Raw genomic sequence first — 18,861 nt, forward strand, 5'->3', positions numbered from 1 at the left:
AAAGATAAAAATTAGCGAAACTACACATCATAGAAAACAGTAAATAATTAGTTTATCCCAACACTATTATATTATAAAAATAGCACAAGCTATATGCTAATAATTTTTCATTATATTTAACTACCATCATCCAACAAAAAACATATAAGAATTAATATTTATTTAATATAAATCAACTCATTTATTTTATATTATAGATCGAATGTAACCCATTTTGATAAGTCTAATCATACATATATGCAAGTTGTCGGGAAGTTTCATAAATTGGTATTGATGGGCCACATTTTGATGATAAGGGGGTAGTCGATACATGAGTATTTCATATTCATAAAATCATAATAGCTTTGTAAATAAGTAGGTAAAAAGGTCGAAGAATGGTCGTCGGTGATTGTGTCATTTTTTCTTTGTTTGTGGCTGGTGACCAGGTAACGTGGGCGATGTGTTCTGCGATTTGCTGATGGGTTCGTTGCAAACGATTGGGTTTATAAGCTATTTTATTTAACATCGGTATATGTATAATATACAAGCACTGGCGTGAGGATATTATATAAAAAATATATATATATTCTCTCAAAAAATTATAAACATCCAAATGTGTTTGCTCGCCTTCAAATTCAATGGAGGATTTTGATTTCGAGCGGAAGGTCCGTATATCCCCCCTACCAGAACCAGAAACTGAACAAGAACAAGAACAAGAGCAAGAGAGCCACAAGATTCAGATTGCAGAGCAAGCTTCCAACTCAATCGTTTCCTTGCTTCGCAGATTCCTCGCTGTTCAGCACCGCCGATCCCTTGTCTACACGCGCCTCAAACGGTATTCCACCGCACAAAATCCCTAACCAGGGAGACTTTCTTTTTTAAAATAATTTATCTGCTATGAAAGCAGGTTTTATATACATATTACTGTTGAATGGCAGGGGCTTCGAAGATTATATGCTTTCAGGGGGTGAATTAGCTTATCAACATCTTTGCAGTGAGATTACTGTTGAATTCAACGATTGCTCAAAACAGGTCAGTAATCTTATGATAAGGAATGCTCAAGAATTTTGCGATTCAGCCCATAGTGTTGCGGAAAAGATCAAACTTTACCGATTAACGTGTTCCAATCCATCTGGGAAATGTTTTATTTCAGTTTCTTGATGTCGTCCGCACAATTTATTTTTGTAAAGCTGCTTCCTTTATGCAGGTTCTTGAAATAGAATATCTATTTATGAACCCAGATTGCTGCAGAGAAGATCTAGCTCAGTTGCTTAGATCTGTTCAAGCACAAGAAAAAGATAAGCTGCATTCAGTATGTCTTCATCGCTGCAATTGACTTTTGTTATTTTGTTGATTAATTATTCGACTCGTATTTACAGCCAGACAATTATGGTTATTTGATTGAGTTCACGTATTAAGCGAAGGAAAACTTAGCATATCGAAACCAATAATACCTGTTATTTAAGCCATCCACTGTTGTGGATGGTGGCTTTATGTGGTATGCTGGCGTTGAGTGCATTTGCTTTTTGCGGGGAAAATACGGAACAATTTTATTAGAATGTGCTTTGCATACATTTTATGTCAAGCATGTATATGTGTGCTTGCAATGATGCTTTTACACCTTTTAGTTACACATTTTAACTTTGTATCCTTGTACTCTATGCTAAAAAGTCGTTATAGGGATTATTTCATTCTTTGTAATGTTTCTTCCAAAGTAAGGGAAATCCTGCCTGTATATTTTTTTCTTCTTCATCCACACAAACTTGAGAGGAGAATTATCTTTCACACTCTTTGCTCAGAATTAGACCATGCCAGATTCCCTCAAGGGCACGGGGATGTGATTTTCAAACACAAAACCCATCCCATCTTCAAATGACCCAACATAAACTTAATGGAACTTATTTTGAGAATGGTCCAATCGCTCTTTTATGTTCTCCAGGGCAAAGGAAAGGCTGTTTGTGTAACTAATGAAAACCAAATGCCTCTCTTCTGATAGCGCCTATGGTGGAGTGCATGGAAGGTCGATAATTCATTCTAGTTGCATAGTTGATAAATTCCATAGATCTTAAAACCGGGAGAACATACCCATTTTCCAAAATACTATGTACATATGGAAACATGTACATAAAACTTTCATAGATTTAGAAAACACGTGTCTATGCTTTAAGATTTTTTAAAATCAGGGTTGTCCGGGACCCCGGGTGATGCAAACCCTAGCAATATTTTGAAGGGACACATCAATAATTCATGTAACTAAAATCACCCCAGGTAAAGAAAGTTTTGAATTTTTACTTGCATAATGAGTAAGAACCTAAGCCCATGCATTAAAATGGACATTAACCCTTTACTTAAAGTTGTAAGAACCTTGGTGTTGAACGTGGATGCTACAACCCACACATGTGGATACACGAGCTGATAAGTTAAATATCAAATAGTAGGAGGACTTTCCCCGCAATAAGTTCTTGACCACATAGGAGGCATAAGATATATTAAGGAAACTCACAAAATCTTTTTAAAATCCAAGAATACATGGACATGATACTAAATCTCGCCTGTACATGTGTACATATAGGAAAACTTGCTACACGTTACAAGACAGGTTAAAATAATTAAATTTGAGCCCGTGGCCCATTATAAGATGCTAACTACTAAACTTGAAAATTATGTAAAAATAAATAAATTTTGGTCAATGGTCAATTATGCCATTAGTCATCTAGAAGTTTGACCCATTGCTTAATGAAAAATTGATTTCCTTTGGGACTAAATAAACAATCGTCATGTTGATAGTTCGGTACCTCAAAGTTAGCTCATCAAGGTTAGCCAAGTGGTGGGCATGCAAGCAAGACTTGACGCATTGTCATCCGCTAGGTATTATTTTTCATGTAGGTTTTGCTTTAAAGGAATGATCAATCAAATTGCTAAACTAGTCTATGTTAACCCAAATGTTAATCTCTTAGAACATGTGTCCCTCGCTGGATGTAGGACATCACAGTTTGAATTACATTAACATGATCTGGAAAGTCAAGTGATTATATATCTTGAAGACCACATGTTAAAGACGCATTACCCACCTCACTTATCATGAACTGAAAATAATAGAACATAATCCTGAGTTTGAGCTTTTGTCTTTCAACTTTGGTTGCTTTCTTGTCATCCATGCTTATCTTTAACAGTTGATATTCCAAGACACATTTCCTATTTTCGGATGGTGAAACTCAAATTAATATTTTTACTTAGATATGTAGCACTTGTCTTACCAGTTATCATGCAAGGATAATCGTGTTTTTGCAAATATTCTCTGATGTGTTTTGCTTACAGACAGCTCTAATTCAAGTGTTGAAGAAGGCTGGTTGTCCATCAGAACGATTGGTAAACCATGCGAATTGCAGGTTTAGGCAGTCAACAGAACACGAATGTGTGCATATTCAGAAAATAACTGAAGCTTCTGGGACGGAAGAGGCTGAGGCTGATGCCGAGTATGATAATTCTCTCAAGAAGGCGATCAAAGGAGTTCAAGATGCTGTGGTTTCCATAAATGAATGCTTGGAAGAAATCAGGTATGAAATCGCAGGCCTTGAAGCCAAATAACTTTTCTTCCATGGGTTGTATATATGGTGAAAGGGAAGAAACTGCCTTGGGGCCTTTAAATACCGCAGCAGCCTATGTACAAATATGGGTTGCAATTTCAATATGTTCTTTTAGTCTTTTTTTGGAAGGTAGATTTCGAAGGATAATACAGTTTGTGACATTTTTTTATGTGATTTTCTTGTTGAACACATCGGCCAAAGTTTTATTATCAATTGAAACCAAAGGTAAATGGTTAATGCTGTGTTCCACATAATGTAGCTTTCTCTTTGAATCTTAGAATTATTTTTATGCCGCCCATAGCTTACCAAGAGAAAAATAACCTTTTAATTTCAATATATTTTTAAAAAAAAAAAACTAAAAACGGAAGTACAGTATAGCTTTAAATATTCATTAAACTGACTATTGATTTCATTTTACATTTAGGGGCATTTGGTAGGGGTAATTAGGTGGGTTTAGTTTTTTTAACCCATCTAATCATATATTTGGTACGGGTGATTATTTAATCAAGTCTATTCCTCCTATGAATGATTAGGTTGTATGAGGTGTGATATAATAATTACTTCTCACTCTTTAAGATTATTTATCTCACTCTTAATCCATCTTATTTTTCCAATTTTGCCTTTCTCCTAAATTCAAACTCACCACTATTTCCCTACACCGACCGTCGCCGACTGCCGACCACCGACCGACCTCCGACCGTCGCCGACCACTGCCGCCTCCCGCCGACCGATCTTCGACCGTCGCCGACCGTTGCCGCCGCCGCCGACCACCCCTCCTCCTGTCGGCCGACCGCCGGCCGATAGCCGGACCGTCGCCGTCGCCGCAGCAGCTTCCGGCCGGCCGGCCAATCACCACTGCCGCCGCCGCCGACCACCGCCACAAACTTGGAAGGGTGATTTTATCAATTCATCAAAAGATTATTATTTATCTCATTCTTAAAAATCATACCAAACATAATATTATTTTATCATTATCTACTTCAATCATTCTTTTTGTCATTTTTTTTTTAATCATTTCATTAAAAATACAACCGCTATTTGATAAATAATTAATATTATAAAGAGAACAATGTTAGAAGGACGAAACTGAAGAAATTAAAATAAAGATTTTGATATTTATTTGGTTACATGGAAATAAATAAATAAATAAATCATTATTATTATTATTATTATCATAATTTTTTTTAAAATAAAATAATAATAATTTTTTTTACCTTTTACATATAATATTTCCCATATATATATATATATATATACATATATATATATATATATATGTCATAAAATACTTATCTCACTAAGAATGTTCAAATTTTGGTTTAAATTGAAAAAATAAATTCAAACTAAAGAAATAGAAATCTGAATTTTAAACTTCGGATATAAATGTTAACATCAAAATTTATATGGTTCGATATGATTTGATTTCAAATTATATTTATCGAGAGAAAAATAAAATAAATTTTAATTAAATTAATAATTAGATTATATATTTTATTAGATCATATTCGGTGAATTGTAACTTATTTAAATAATTATCGAACCGTTTTTTGTTAGAAACTGGGACCAATGGATTAACTGGTTATGCCAAAACCCAAAAAAGTATAGGAGAACGAATCTTCGTCATGAACAATCTACGAGCGGCGGTGGTAGTGGTTTTCTTTTCCGCCGTGCTTCTTCCTCCACTCAACCGCTACTTCTTTCTGCCTAGTTAATGTCAATGTTGATTTGAAATTTCTGTGTTTCTTTTTTCGGAGATAGTTTATTTATTCCTAGGGTGTTGCAGGATTCGGGTTGCACTTGCGTCGGAGAGAGGTGGCGGATTTGTTGGTCACCAATGGGACCATATACACCAGCGACGTTCTTTTGCCTTTTACTGATTCGATGGCCATTGCCAACGGTCGGATTCTCAGAACCGGGAACTATTCCTCCGTTAAGGTTTATTTTCTGTTTGCAGTAACAATCGTCTCATGAATTTCATTCTAGCTATCAAGGTCTTATGGTCTGTGCTTCTCTTCATTTATTTTATTCAACTGTTTATGCTCTTTCTAATCCTGTGAGTCAACCTTTCCATCCCCGAGTTTCCAACTCGTTGGCTCCCACTGTACCATTCTTTTCTCCACATTATTTGAACTTTCGTGATGGAGGTAAACCATTCTTCTGAGTTTTTTGTCTCATTATTTGATGTGTTTGAATGTAGGCTTTGGCTGGATTGAAGACCAGAACATTGAATCTGGAGGGGAAGGTGGTGTTGCCTGGATTTATCGACTCACATGTGCACTTGATTTTTGGAGGCTTACAGGTTTTCACTCTTTTGCCTTTCGACGGGTTCCACCTTTGGCTTTAAAGAAGCTTAGCGTTGCTCTCCAGCATACATTGTCGTAATACCATAACTTATATGGTGTTTCTTGATCATATCTTGTGCTGGATTTGATTTAGAAAATTGAAAGTTTGAAACAGATGGCTCGAGTGGAACTCCGTGGGGTCAGTAAAAGAGATTTTGTCTATAAGATCAAAGAGGCATTATCAAGTAAGCTGCTTCTTTTTTTGCCCATTTAATCTGATTTTTCTTGACATCAATAATCCCTAACCATTGAAATTGATAGCACTCTGGTACTTCCTACCTAAGACATCGGCTTAACTATCTTTTATTTCCACCTATACAGCTTTTTGGTACTGTTTGATGTATTAGATTTTGAGCACATTTCTGATATGGTGGTTTGAAATATACTAGATATGCAACGCGGCTCATGGTTGCTGGGTGGTGGTTGGAACAATGATCTATGGGGAGGAGAGTTGCCAATGACCTCCTGGATTGATGACATTACTCCTCACAATCCTGTGAGAAGTTTGAATCACATCCTTCTTGTGCTTCGGTGAACTTCGAAGTAGTTTTAGATATTTTTTTGTGCAGGTGTGGCTGACAAGAATGGATGGTCACATGGGCCTGGCTAACTCTCTAGCACTAAAAATTGCCGGAATATCCAATAGCACATTGGATCCAGATGGTGGTGCTGTTATTAGAAAGAGTTTTGGAGGTTATCCTTTTAGGCTCTGAAACTCCACCAAAAATTCCTGATTTGAGTCATCTTTCAGGGAACAGTATTTATGTCACGTAGTTTATTTTTTTTGAGTAGCGTTACCAGTGAAACCTCAGCTGAACTGGCTGTCAGCCTTTTTACTGATGGGTCCAACTTTTACGTTGGAGTTGATTAGGTCTATAGAACAACAAACATACTGGATACTGGTGAAAACCTATTATTTTTTACCCTGCTCCTCAGAAATGGTCTATTTGTTAATTCTGTAATCTAGTTTAATGGTTTGTAACTTTGCAAGATTAAATTTTGAGAAAGAGACGGACAAAGAGAAATAAAACATACTAGAGTAGCATGCACGTAAAGCTGTAACAGTTGCCTATCAAAAATATATTTGTTTTGTCCCTTTGCGAGGCAGCTGAAAAGGTAGAGCAATTGAGTTATCTTACTTGGTAAACTTTTTATCATTGTAAATATTCTGGGTATTTGCTTGTTGCGTGGTTTTGTGACTCTGAGTCCTTCATTTTGCTTTATCAATTTCTGTAGCATATGGGATTGTGGATAATACCTCGAGTTAAAAATAAAATTACAATGTTTTCAACTTGTAGTGCACAAGAGGTTTTTTAGTTGGTGTGTGTATTCCCATCCAACATGATCAAGAAATTCACTGTGGCGTATGGCTCTCTTCTACATGTCTCTCTAATGAAAGCTTTGGTAATATAATTGACAAGACCTTTAATGTTATTCTGAGAACAACTTTCCCTCTTACTTCTGAAACTTCCATTTCCATCTTTGATTGTTGGAACAGCGAAAAGATTTTTATTGGATTCTCATGCCACTTTATCATGAAATGCAGAACCGACTGGTTTATTGATTGATTCTGCAATGAAGCTTGTTCTTTCCTGCATCCCTGAAGTCTCAACAGTGGAGAGGAGGGAAGCTCTGTTGAGAGCTAGCAATTATGCCTTAATGAGAGGTGTGACCACAGTTGTTGATTTTGGGCGATATTTTCCAGGTGCATCACCAGAGCTTTCATGGGAAGATTTGTCAGGTTCCACTTATAATTTGTTAAGATTTTTGTTTTCTTGTATCAGCAAGTATAAATGGGTCTTTCAGATAAAATTTATTGAAATATAAGGCTTTAAAGTTAAATCAGTATTTATTTTGATGCAAAGGAGAATGAATTGATACAGCCCTGTGCCTGTTTTGCAGAAGATATATCGAATTGTTTTCGGCGTTGCATCAGTTTTTTTTTTTGTTCTATTGTGCGACAGATGTCTACAGATGGGCTGATTCATTAGGAAAGATGAAGATCAGAGTTTGCTTGTATTTCCCAGTGGAGACGTGGACACGGTTACAAGTAATTCTCTATTGATTACAGTTTCTGTTGGTTGATTTTCTTTAATTAGCATGGCAACAAACCTGTAGTTTGGCATGCTAAATAAGTGAATTTATCCTTGATATTTGCTATGTTGTACTGGATATGAACTTATGAGTTGAGAGGTAGACACAAGATTTTGACGTTTGCTTTTTCATTTAGATGTTATCTAAAGTGTAGAAATAATGTTCAAATAGACCTTGGGATTTAATGTTTGTATCTAACTATCTATCAGATTTGAGTCTGAGAATTCATTAGGTTGGCTTGTACCAAAGTTTGAAGTGCCACTATTTCGATGTCCCTGTAGAAACATGTTTTATGTAATTAATCCACACTGCTTTTGTAAATAATAGTTTGACATAATGTTAGCACCTAAGTGTGTGTAATAAGCTTCTCTAACAAGTCTAGGTTAACAATTTTTGCAAAGTAAAATGAGCTTGAAGTGAATCCATGGAATCGGTAACCTGCTTGTAGCCTTGTATGTGGGCCTGGATGCAATAGACTAGTACATTTATTGATCTTGGCTCCAATTTGTAATGGCTTAGTTCTATATCTTGAAAGATTTGAGACAAGGATGTTTATATTCAAAGTGGGTCGATTGTAGTGTTCTAGGATGTGGCATAAACTTTTAATCATAATCGAGTTAGATCATCCATTTAAAACTGCACAAATTCAATGATATTCATTTAAACACTTCCTCTTAAGTCGGTGAATAATATTATCCATTCATGGTTAGGTCAAAATTGAATGAAGTCCTGGATTCTTGAGTCATTTGTTAAGTATATCGAAACATATGGTGTGCAAGTCAAGCACTCTCAAGCTTTACTTTCATGAAATGTCTACCAGTCTTTATTACTTTTATTACGGTATACAATATACACTACCAGATATTAAGCTATACATATTAATTTAATGTTGTCTTGGAGCATAATTGGAACGAAGGAATTACAAAAGCAAGAAAGTATAGGTTAGCGTTAAACCATGAGTTGCACTCAGTCTCATTGCACAATCAAATTTTTTAGTAGTAGTTTTTACCATATGAAGTATTTGGAGCTACGAATGCTTATAGCATCAAGCACTGTTGAAGGGTGTATGGTTTTTCTGATCTCCTTAATCAAATGGCACATCTTATTTCGTTATTATTACCGAGGCTGCCGTTCTTTGAAGGAACTTGTAAAGAAAGCAGGTCATAAGCTCAGCCAATGGATTTACTTGGGTGGTTTGAAGTCGTTTGCTGATGGATCTTTGGGATCTAATAGTGCACTGTTTTATGAGGTGAGAGTGATAACTTTCATTTGCAAATTCCGTATTGAAATCTTAAACTCAACTTTTTCATCACTGAAGTACTTTTCTTAGACTGTGCAACCAGGCACCGAGCTTCTTCTTTTTTTTACGAGTATAATTTTCAGAATGTTCTTATGTTTCTGTAGCCATACATTGATGAACCACTCAATTATGGCCTACAAGTGGTAGATGTTGATGTGCTACAAAACATGACACTCTCTTCTGATAAATATGGCCTTCAGGTGTTCTCTATTGTTGTATTAATGTCATTCTCCCCAGAGTTTATTATAAAGATATTCACACTCTAATGATGATTTTTTGTCTCATTCAGGTGGCCGTTCATGCCATAGGTGATAGGGCCAATGGCTTGATCTTAGACATGTACAAGTCAGTAGCATCTAAGAATGGAATGAGGGATCGAAGATTTAGGGTAAATTCTACTGTAGTTTTTCTCTTTTCTTGTTAGAGCATGGGGGTTTAGGCGACAGGGGTTGTGGATAAGGGAGAGGAGGAGGGGAAGAGTGGGGGTGAGCCAGCAAAGCTAGGGGACAGGACAAGGTGGCGAGTAAGGGGGGGTTGGGGGGTGGGGGTGTGGTGGTTTGTTATACTATTAACATTTCTCTTTGGGGGTGTGGTGGTTTGTTATACTAGTAACATTTCTCTTTGGGGAGGGGGCATAGTTGGTGGTGTTACACGGCTGGATGAGTATTGGGTCGAATCTCAATTGGCTGGGAGGGAAGATTGCAGGGAGGAGAACACAAAACAAGCAGTTTGTTGCCACCATGATGGGGAGGAAAATCACCAATGGTGGGACAGGCGGGTGTAGCATTGAGGGCTGACACGTTGGGTGTGCCATTGACTGGCCAGTCGCGTACAGGGAGGGTGACTTGAGAGATGAGTGTGGGGACTTAATGATGCGACCCTCAATATGATCCACAGGCACTGCGATGGAAAACAAGTCAAAAGCTTTGACACTCAACAATCGGAAAAAACAATATTATTGAAAATCGAGTTATAAATAATTTCAACAGAAGCCAACAATGGAAAGATTTTGTTTGGAAGTTCAAGTGAATTAACTTAATTTCAAAAAATTAACTTAATTCAAGTTCCAAATTAAATTATTAAGTCGTTGGATATTTATTGTTTGGAAATTTATATTGGCCTCAAAATTTTTTTTAAAATTTTTTTAGCTTTCATATTTAATTTTTTGTTCAGTTTTTATGGGATAATCCGGGCATATTTTAAGTCCTTTGTGTTGTTTTTGTTACCCCCATTCATATATAATGAATTTATACAAGAATTAGACATTTCCATTAATAGAATCGTAAGTTTTCAGACAAAACTTATGAGAAATTCTAAGTCTTGCAAACAAATCAAACCAATCAAGATTTGTTATTGTTGTGTTCAAGTGGCGTCCAAACAAAGTCCAAACCTTAGTGGAATTCAATTTACTGATGTCTTAAAGTTCTCATGAGTTGAAACTCGTCTTCCTCTTAGCTTGATGCTTTTAATTCTAGCTTTTATGTTGGTTGTGGTTTGAGTGCTGGGTATGGTGACTGCTAGTAATTATTTCAGATTGAGCATGCCCAACATTTGGCACCTGGAACAGCTGCCAAGTTTGGCGATCAAAAAGTTGTTGCTTCAGTGCAGGTTCTATTTCTCCTGGATTGCTTTGTGACATTATAACTCAATATCAGAGAAGCTTGCTTATTTTGTTCTGTGGTTGTATCCCAAGTATGCAATGATCTGCTATTTGAAAGTTGACAGTTTTAATCCAAATATAAGTTGCATTGGGTCAGAAATAGGGATGGAAGAGTAAGGATTTCAAATAATGGAGTTTAAATGTCATACTATTTGTTATAGTGTTTGAACCTTTAGTGGCTTCGTCCCTGCACACAATTTCAAAATATTATTTATCATTTACAAGAAATGTGAAGTGCACTCATTTTGTGATACCTTTCGGCTTTCTGACTTATCAGACCAAGCACCATTTGATAAATTAGTTGCGACCACAGAACCTAATTTGCAAACATTAAAAAATGTTTTGAGACCTCCCTTGATCCTGTCTCCCAACTCCTGTCTGTCCCCCAAAACGAGAAGTTTGTTTCCTGATATGTTGGTCGATACTTCTATAGCGCGCCTCCTGATTCTTAAATATGACAGCCGGATCACTTGTTGGATGATGCTGATTCTGCTAGAAAAAAACTTGGAGTTGATAGAGCTAATGGAGGATCATATTTATTTCATTCTCTCCTTACTGGCAATGGGCAATTGGCGCTTGGCTCTGACTGGCCAGTAAGGATTATTTCCCATTTCGTTTTTGTGTCCTCCATATGTTGTTTGTGATAAATAAATTAGATTCCAACAGTAGGTCTCTTTTATTTCAGGTTGCAGACATCAACCCTTTGAGGAGCATACAGACGGCAATGAAAAGAGTTCCTCCTGGTTGGGAGAATGCTTGGATTTCATCGGAACGCATTAGTTTGAATGATGCGTTGAACGGGTGAGTCCTACGTTTTGCTGAAGTTAATCAGGTCAGATGTAACTTTAATTATCCACTTTTGATTATGTACCATAGGACCTTTTAGAAATGTCAGTTGGAATCAGCCCCCACAAGTCAACAACATTGGCCATTTCATTAATCAACAGCAAATGAAATTTCGGTCATACTTATATTTCCCGGGTTAATTCGTTAATTTTCGTGTATGATAATCTCCTATCAGGTACACAATCTCAGCTGCCCGGGCTTGCTTCCTTGATGAAGATGTTGGGTCGCTCTCTCCTGGTAAAATGGCAGATTTTGTGGTTTTATCTGTTAAGTCATGGGACGAATTTGCTGTGGAAGCTTCTGCTTCTATTGAGGCAACATATGTGGGTGGGTTAGCAGCCTACTCCAGGAACCACGCAGAGGATATGTAAAGCAGCAAGTAAATCTTCAAGCGCATAATTTGACCCGCTGTTTGATGTAATTTGGTATCTAAATGAAATTTGTATTAGTCTTATATGATAGTGACCATGCTTTAATTTGATCTTCTACCTTACGTATCACCATGATAATATTTCGAAATTAAATCCATTCCCCCCAACACCATCAGGCTTAGTACGAGTGTGTTGACCAACATGTGAGCTGAAACCAACCCGCCTAGCATAACTATCATAGCAGTTCTTGGCAGATTATTCCGAATTAAATTCCATTCCAACGTACGGTTTCTCATTCCAGTCATCGACCTGATTAGATACTTGAGAAGAACATATTAATGATACAAAAAACCCATAAAATATTAACATAAACCTTCCAATTTTTAGTATTACGAGCGGAATTTTCTCACCCAACCTTGAAAATGATGAACATGGAAAGACCATAATGGCAGAGATTCGGTCATTCTTCTGCTTAGATTAGAAAAGGCGAAGGTGTTGGTATGTTATTCTAGCTTCTTCCTTAAAAAAAAAAAATCATTTACTCGGGCAAAGGTGTTGGTGTGTTAATTCTAGCTTTTCCTTTTTTACTTTTTTAAAACAATCATTTACTCGCTAATTTTTGAAAAAAAGATTGGGCCGATTTAGTTGGGCTTACAGCAAATATAAATGAAACAAACCCTCATTCGTCTTTTGGCTTGAGCAGGCGCCGTTTGATCGAAGTGGTTCGCTCTGCTCTCTGCAAGTGCAAAGGTATGGATCTTCTTTTTCTCCAGAAATTTTATTATTTATGAATGATTTGGTTGGGGATTCATTTTCTCAAAAAATATATTTTCAAAGATATGGAAGCTCAAGTGGTAGATGCTGAAACTATCCCCACCCCATGCATTCAAGTCCATTTTCAACTTGGGTCAGAGACATACTTTGCTCAGGCCAACATGGGGGGACTCGTCTCCGACCAGTTAATTTCCATCAAGGAACGCAGCATGACCATACTCAAGGACTTCATAACCACACACAACATTCCTCCTGAAGTCTCTTCATCCTCCGACGAAGATCAAGAAGATATTTCTGTGACCCCTCCGGTGAAGAAGTCAAAGAAACGACAGTAGCAAGTCAAGGGATGTGTTGCGTCAGTTTGCTTGAGAAACTTGTGTTTCTTGATATTTGATTTTAAACAAAAATAGCCTGAAAGGGAGTTTTTGGTTTCCCCCCGTAATTGGATGCTTCAAACTAATATTAATAGCTAGTAGTTGAGTGCTTGCATACATTTTTTTTCGGTTATGGTTACAGTTGTCAACATTAAGCATTTTAAATAAATGATATCACCAACATTGTCAAGGTAAGATTGTGGGTTTAATTCACCAAGTGTTTGAAGACAAACCAGGAATCCAAATATATGAAAATATTTAAATAACTAAAAACCACACCGGCCCCTTGACTTCCAGAAGAACCTGCTCCCCCACGAATCCGCTTCTGCAGATGTTCCAAACTATTTACTCTCTGCATAGAAACACTTCTTCCGATCCTCAACTGATGATAGCATCAGCACTTTCTGCTGTTGGAATAAAACAATCTTGTGTAATTAAGTGATTACTAGAAGAGGCGTGATGACAATAATGCTGTTTTGGATCGTCTTGCACTGGCACAGCTGCATCAGCTGATGCATTAGATGGACTGCCAGAAAACGACGGTATGCCAATTGTAGACATTTCAGATATAGCTTGTAATACTGGGTTCAATCCAGTAACTCTTTTAACTGTTTCTACCGCCATTTTCACCTGTCAAACAAAACAAGTCCAATGAAATCTACATTTATCTGAACGTTTCTGCTAAATCCCGAACACCGAGTCGACCACAGTAACAAAATGATCGATAAAATTTGAAGACCAGGACTTGAGAGAATAAAATAAGTACCAATTCCATTACTCATGGATATAGGGAAAGTCATTATAAAGGCCGAGGAAAGCGATAAAGCAAAACTCTGGTTTATATAGGCGGAAGTTTTTACATGTCCAGTGAAGTTGTCAAGGCTTATCTGAATTGTTGCAATAAGAGAGATCTTCAATTCAAGACTTTCAAAACTGAAGGAATTCATGCTTGCAAGCCAGCTCACGATCAGCCAAATGGTAGAAGTATTTGAAGAGCCTAGTGTTATAGGAAGTTTATTTTGAACATCTTTTAATACTTGGAAACAATACTTAATCCCATAAGCTCATGGAATTTTTTTAGAATTTTAGCAATCTCACATCAAGTGACCAGATCTTCCATGCAAGTCAACATCTTAGACATTAATTACTAACTTACCTTTGCTCCAATGTCTCAACATCAGCTTTCAAAACTCTAATGTCAACAGCTGCTTCATCGTACTCTGGCTTATGTTTGCAAGGCGCTTCAGTAAAGACGAGTTTTTAACTCCTACCTGAGTAACCTTTGGAGACGCAAAACCAAGATCTAACTAGAGAATTAGAGGGAGATAATTGTTAAAATTTGCATCACAGTAACACATACCTGTGTCTAAAGCTCGGTCAAATGGGCCTGCTTCCTTCTTCTTGAGCATCGAGCTGATTCTCTATCCGAAAGCATTCCAAAGAAAATCGGAAAAAAAGAAGAAAGAAAACAAAGTAATCATAGGGTAGAACTTCCATTGAAACCAGATCACGACCTTAGCCATACTTGATATCAAAAAAATAACAATAAATAAGCTCTGAGTTTTTCACCACTTGTGCAGTGATTTTACCATATTCAGAACATGGGCAACTTAGCAATTCAATGGCTTATTTCTGAATTGATTAAACTGACGTTTAAAAGATTACAGGTACAACATTTATGCATCATATATTCATATTCTTATCAACAACATTATTGAGCATTGAATATTTTTAGCATTCTCACAAGCTTAAAGGAGAGAAAACAAACATGTTTTAGAGTGCATCTCCAAAAATATGATGCCTTTCCAAAGGGGAAATTATTTCACAGACCCAAAGGTCATTTACATACAGCATAACAATTTAATCAACAAACTTATAATTTCTCCCTCTCGCACATTTATGTCACGAAGCTATAATCTGAGATTGAAGTGCTATTATGTATGTCCAAACTATATACACCATGATGGTTATTTTTCATTTTTCTTCAAAATGTGATGTTTCTTCATGTAAATTTAGTCCATTTTATCATCAGATAGTTTCTAGAATTCAAAAATCTAGATAGGTTATTTGTATCAAATCCTTGTGTAGCAAAGTAGTGGTGTATTTCCAACGATTATAATTTATATGCAAGCAAACCATGATTTCGACTCAGAACATTAAATGCAACAAAACTTCATGCTTTTCCTTGGAACTTATATTGCATAATCACAAGGAATATTCTATTTGGATCTGAAAAAAGAAAATTGAAACATTAGCAAATGTAAAATAATAACTGAAAAATACCAAACCAATATCCATAGACAAATTAAAAACAGAACATAGTGAGAAAACACACATGAGAAAACAATAAACTTTACTGTTTATGCAAAATAGTAAGTCTTGGATAGGACAAGAACATATACTAAAGTTATAGGGTCCACATCAATCGAACATAGAATTAATTAAATAATTGATACTGAATGAGACAGGAAAGATTTGCTATTTTTCTTAATAAAATGTTTTCTTTTTTATTAAACATGGAAACACGGTAAGATATGATTGGTAAAGAATATGATTGAAAAATATATTACAATTTCACTTGGGTGTTTTCTGAATGGGTGGAGAGTTTTTAAACTAATTTGTTCTGCGTCAAATGATGCCCTGAAAGGCTAATAGCCAGGTAAAGTACTTAACTTCAGTATTTTAAGTAAAACATCGGGTAACTGAAAGATTAAGCTGACCTTCTTACACGCTTTAGTCTGCAGGGTCCATATTCTGAGTTGTTTCAGTTTCCCCCTCCACTGCATCATCTTCTGACTGTTCTGCAGATGATCCTACGGACGAACCGGTTTCCATATCTTCTACCTTTGATGAATCCAGCCCACCTATTACAGAGGAAAAATAACATCCGAATATAAGCGTCCAAGTTCATCATGAGAGACTGCAGCATTCACAAAGCACTTGTTATTTATCTCATGTAATATAGAGCTCTTGGGTAAATAACACAGTTTCCAGGTTGCAACAATTGGAGCTGTGGATCTAAATGCTCTGTATAGCCGTCATAACAGCTTATACTTCAAGAGCTCCGTGTAGCAGTAAAAAATTTATAATTCAAGGGTTTTAATCTAGACAGTTGGTTTACATTTAAATTTAATCCTGGTGGGGATATTCATATTAGTTCAACTTGTAGCACAAGTGTAGGTATTACAATAGTTCTTTCATGCAAAATATATCTAGTTTCTTTACAATGATTAATGTATAATACCAAGCACAGCACATCGATCAATGCATGCTGTAATACTGATGCGTTCATATTTCAATATATTTAATTGAAATAATTGAGATTAATTATAGGCGAATTTTAATTTTATAAATTGATTCTATAGTTCCTAATCGTTATTTTTTTATTGTCTATAGGTGAAAGTAAAGAAATCGAGTCAAAACAGCGGAAGAAGTTACACATTTGAATGAGTTACAAAACGCTGGTGTCACACTGCAATGAAGTAGGATTTAAAGTTTATGAACTGAGCTAAGCAGCGTGTTGTTTTATGTCAGGATAAGTATCAAAATGGAGGATGAGAAGGCACAATTCAAGGTTGGGATTGAAAAGAAAATAAGCTTGGTAGCATATTTGACATGGATGAAAAGCAAGGCTATGTGTATGGAGGTAGAGAACCTGAAGGATAAAGAAGGTACGGGGCCGGAGCTACACATGAATTCTTTGTAGTATCAATTATTTTCATGATTATTGCTTATTCATTTAATTGATAGACTAGCTAACTAGCTTTTATTAATAAAATCACAGCTAAATTAGATATTAAATTCGTAATTGATTGGTTCCTCTAACTTGTGAAACGATTAATATTAATAATTTTCTTTTTTTGGGTTCTGGTAGTTCATTGTTTATGTTGGTCCGTTTGGTTGAGGAGTAACATGAGGATTTTGACAATGAAGAATATTGGCTTGAAGAATGGTCGGACAAGATTAAATTCAGGCTTCCATGAAGAATTTCGAAGATTATGGAGTTTAAAATGTTCTCGATCTCATATTTATATAGGGATTGAAGTCTAATACTATGTTAATATAATTATGATTCTTACTTTACCTTGCATAGACCTCTGGTCTGTTTTTTGTAATTAAAATCTTTTACTAATATAATCTCGATTCCCATAAAAAAAATTCTGTTCTTGAATTTATTAATTCTTAGGGAAAAACAATCGGCTATATCAAATGCAAACAATTGTAACTGCGCTCGTGCTCCTTAGTTTTGCCATTTTCGTTAGTTTCTTATGTTATAATTAAATTGATTCTTTATCGCTTGAATTAGATTGTTTAATTTATAAGGGTTAATTAGAACACATATTTCTATTTAGCTAATAATAACACAATGCATGAATTAAATTTCCAAGGATGGTTATCCAAATATAAATTGATATTATTGCATAAAGTTATGAAATTTCAATGGTGGAGCTGACCTAAAGCAAGGTTAGTTTCCATTGATTGTTTGGTAATTTCAATTTTGATTGCATGCTTATTACTTTATTGTTAGAAATTAATTTTTGTTCTCCTGTTAGTATTTAATTTTAAGAAAGTCATTTTAATAATTTTTATTGTTTTAAATTTTAGCATAATAAAATAGTAACTTCCTTGCGGAAAAGATCTCTACTTACTTACGCTACCACACATTAATTAATTTGATTAAATTGGATTAATTTGGTTGGGATACAGTAATCACTAGCTCCAAATACTGAGACCGGAATAAATACTTCCATCCTCAACATGCATGAAACACATAGAACGATGCAATTAGGAACCCAGGTGCCAAACTTAGTAGTTCCCAGTGACATACTGAAAATAGTTCCAAGAAAGGACCATGTGACATCAAACACATATTTCATATCAAGCAGCGATTTAAAGTGTTGAGAACAAAATCATTGAGACAGATAAATAAGCCAGTAGTTTTCTCATTTCATTGGTCAGTTTCCTTGAGCTTATAGATCACCTCGAAAATGTCAGAACTCCGAATGAAAAACACATTAGCCACTTCAACGAGAAGGTTGGATTTTTTGATAAATAATCTTTCTTATCTCATGTTTGGTTCATTTTTAAAAAGCTCATCATAATATCATGGACCTTTGATAAATAATTTTTTAGAAAGATAAAATGTTCAATCTATTAGGTGTGATAATTTTAATTTAATGATAAAATACACTCAAATGACTTAATTACCTTCAATTTATAAATGATTTTTATAAATATATTCTAGTAGGTAGAAATTAAAATCAAATAAATATTTTTATTATTTTTATATATTATATAATATGATAATTATATAAATGAATTCGAGATAATTATATAAATAATTTTTATAAATCTCAATAAAATTATTAGTATCACTCGATTAACCTTAAAAATTGATATTTGACATGACTTACCCAATTAAGGGCTCAATTATCATATTATATAATATATAAAATTAGATAAAAATAAATAAATCATGCAAGCACTATCGACACATGAACAGATAAAAAATATGAACTCAAACAACAACTTTG

General features: G+C 35.4%; 2 protein-coding genes and 1 pseudogene across 4 annotated transcripts; 2 read left to right on the forward strand and 1 right to left on the reverse strand.

Annotated features, from left to right (window-relative positions):
• The first annotated feature begins 318 nt into the window (after positions 1-318).
• Positions 319-3,820, forward strand: LOC140823958 (uncharacterized). The gene is made up of 4 exons (XM_073185566.1): positions 319-814; positions 918-1,011; positions 1,187-1,291; positions 3,298-3,820. Exons 1-4 carry the CDS (start codon positions 618-620, stop codon positions 3,565-3,567), a joined length of 666 nt encoding a protein of 221 aa, XP_073041667.1. The 5' UTR covers positions 319-617; the 3' UTR covers positions 3,568-3,820.
• Positions 3,821-5,112: 1,292 nt separating this feature from the next.
• Positions 5,113-12,296, forward strand: LOC140823957 (protein LONG AFTER FAR-RED 3). Of its 3 annotated transcripts, none has more exons than XM_073185563.1 (15): positions 5,113-5,273; positions 5,350-5,501; positions 5,764-5,865; positions 6,024-6,093; positions 6,298-6,404; positions 6,478-6,601; positions 7,455-7,649; positions 7,873-7,958; positions 9,144-9,251; positions 9,407-9,502; positions 9,592-9,690; positions 10,836-10,910; positions 11,424-11,555; positions 11,648-11,763; positions 11,984-12,296. In XM_073185563.1, exons 1-15 carry the CDS (start codon positions 5,189-5,191, stop codon positions 12,177-12,179), a joined length of 1,743 nt encoding a protein of 580 aa, XP_073041664.1. In that variant the 5' UTR covers positions 5,113-5,188; the 3' UTR covers positions 12,180-12,296. The 3 variants fall into 3 exon arrangements, with proteins under 3 accessions (XP_073041664.1, XP_073041666.1, XP_073041665.1); XM_073185565.1 differs by having other exon boundaries at positions 5,132-5,212; XM_073185564.1 differs by lacking the exon at positions 5,113-5,273 and having other exon boundaries at positions 5,489-5,619.
• Positions 12,297-13,148: 852 nt separating this feature from the next.
• Positions 13,149-17,025, reverse strand: LOC140824409 (light-inducible protein CPRF2-like; annotated as a pseudogene).
• Between the last annotated feature and the right edge of the window lie 1,836 nt (positions 17,026-18,861).

This window comes from Primulina eburnea, chromosome 2 (assembly GCF_022965805.1).
Source record: "Primulina eburnea isolate SZY01 chromosome 2, ASM2296580v1, whole genome shotgun sequence".
In the NCBI taxonomy this organism is placed as follows: Eukaryota; Viridiplantae; Streptophyta; class Magnoliopsida; order Lamiales; family Gesneriaceae; genus Primulina; species Primulina eburnea.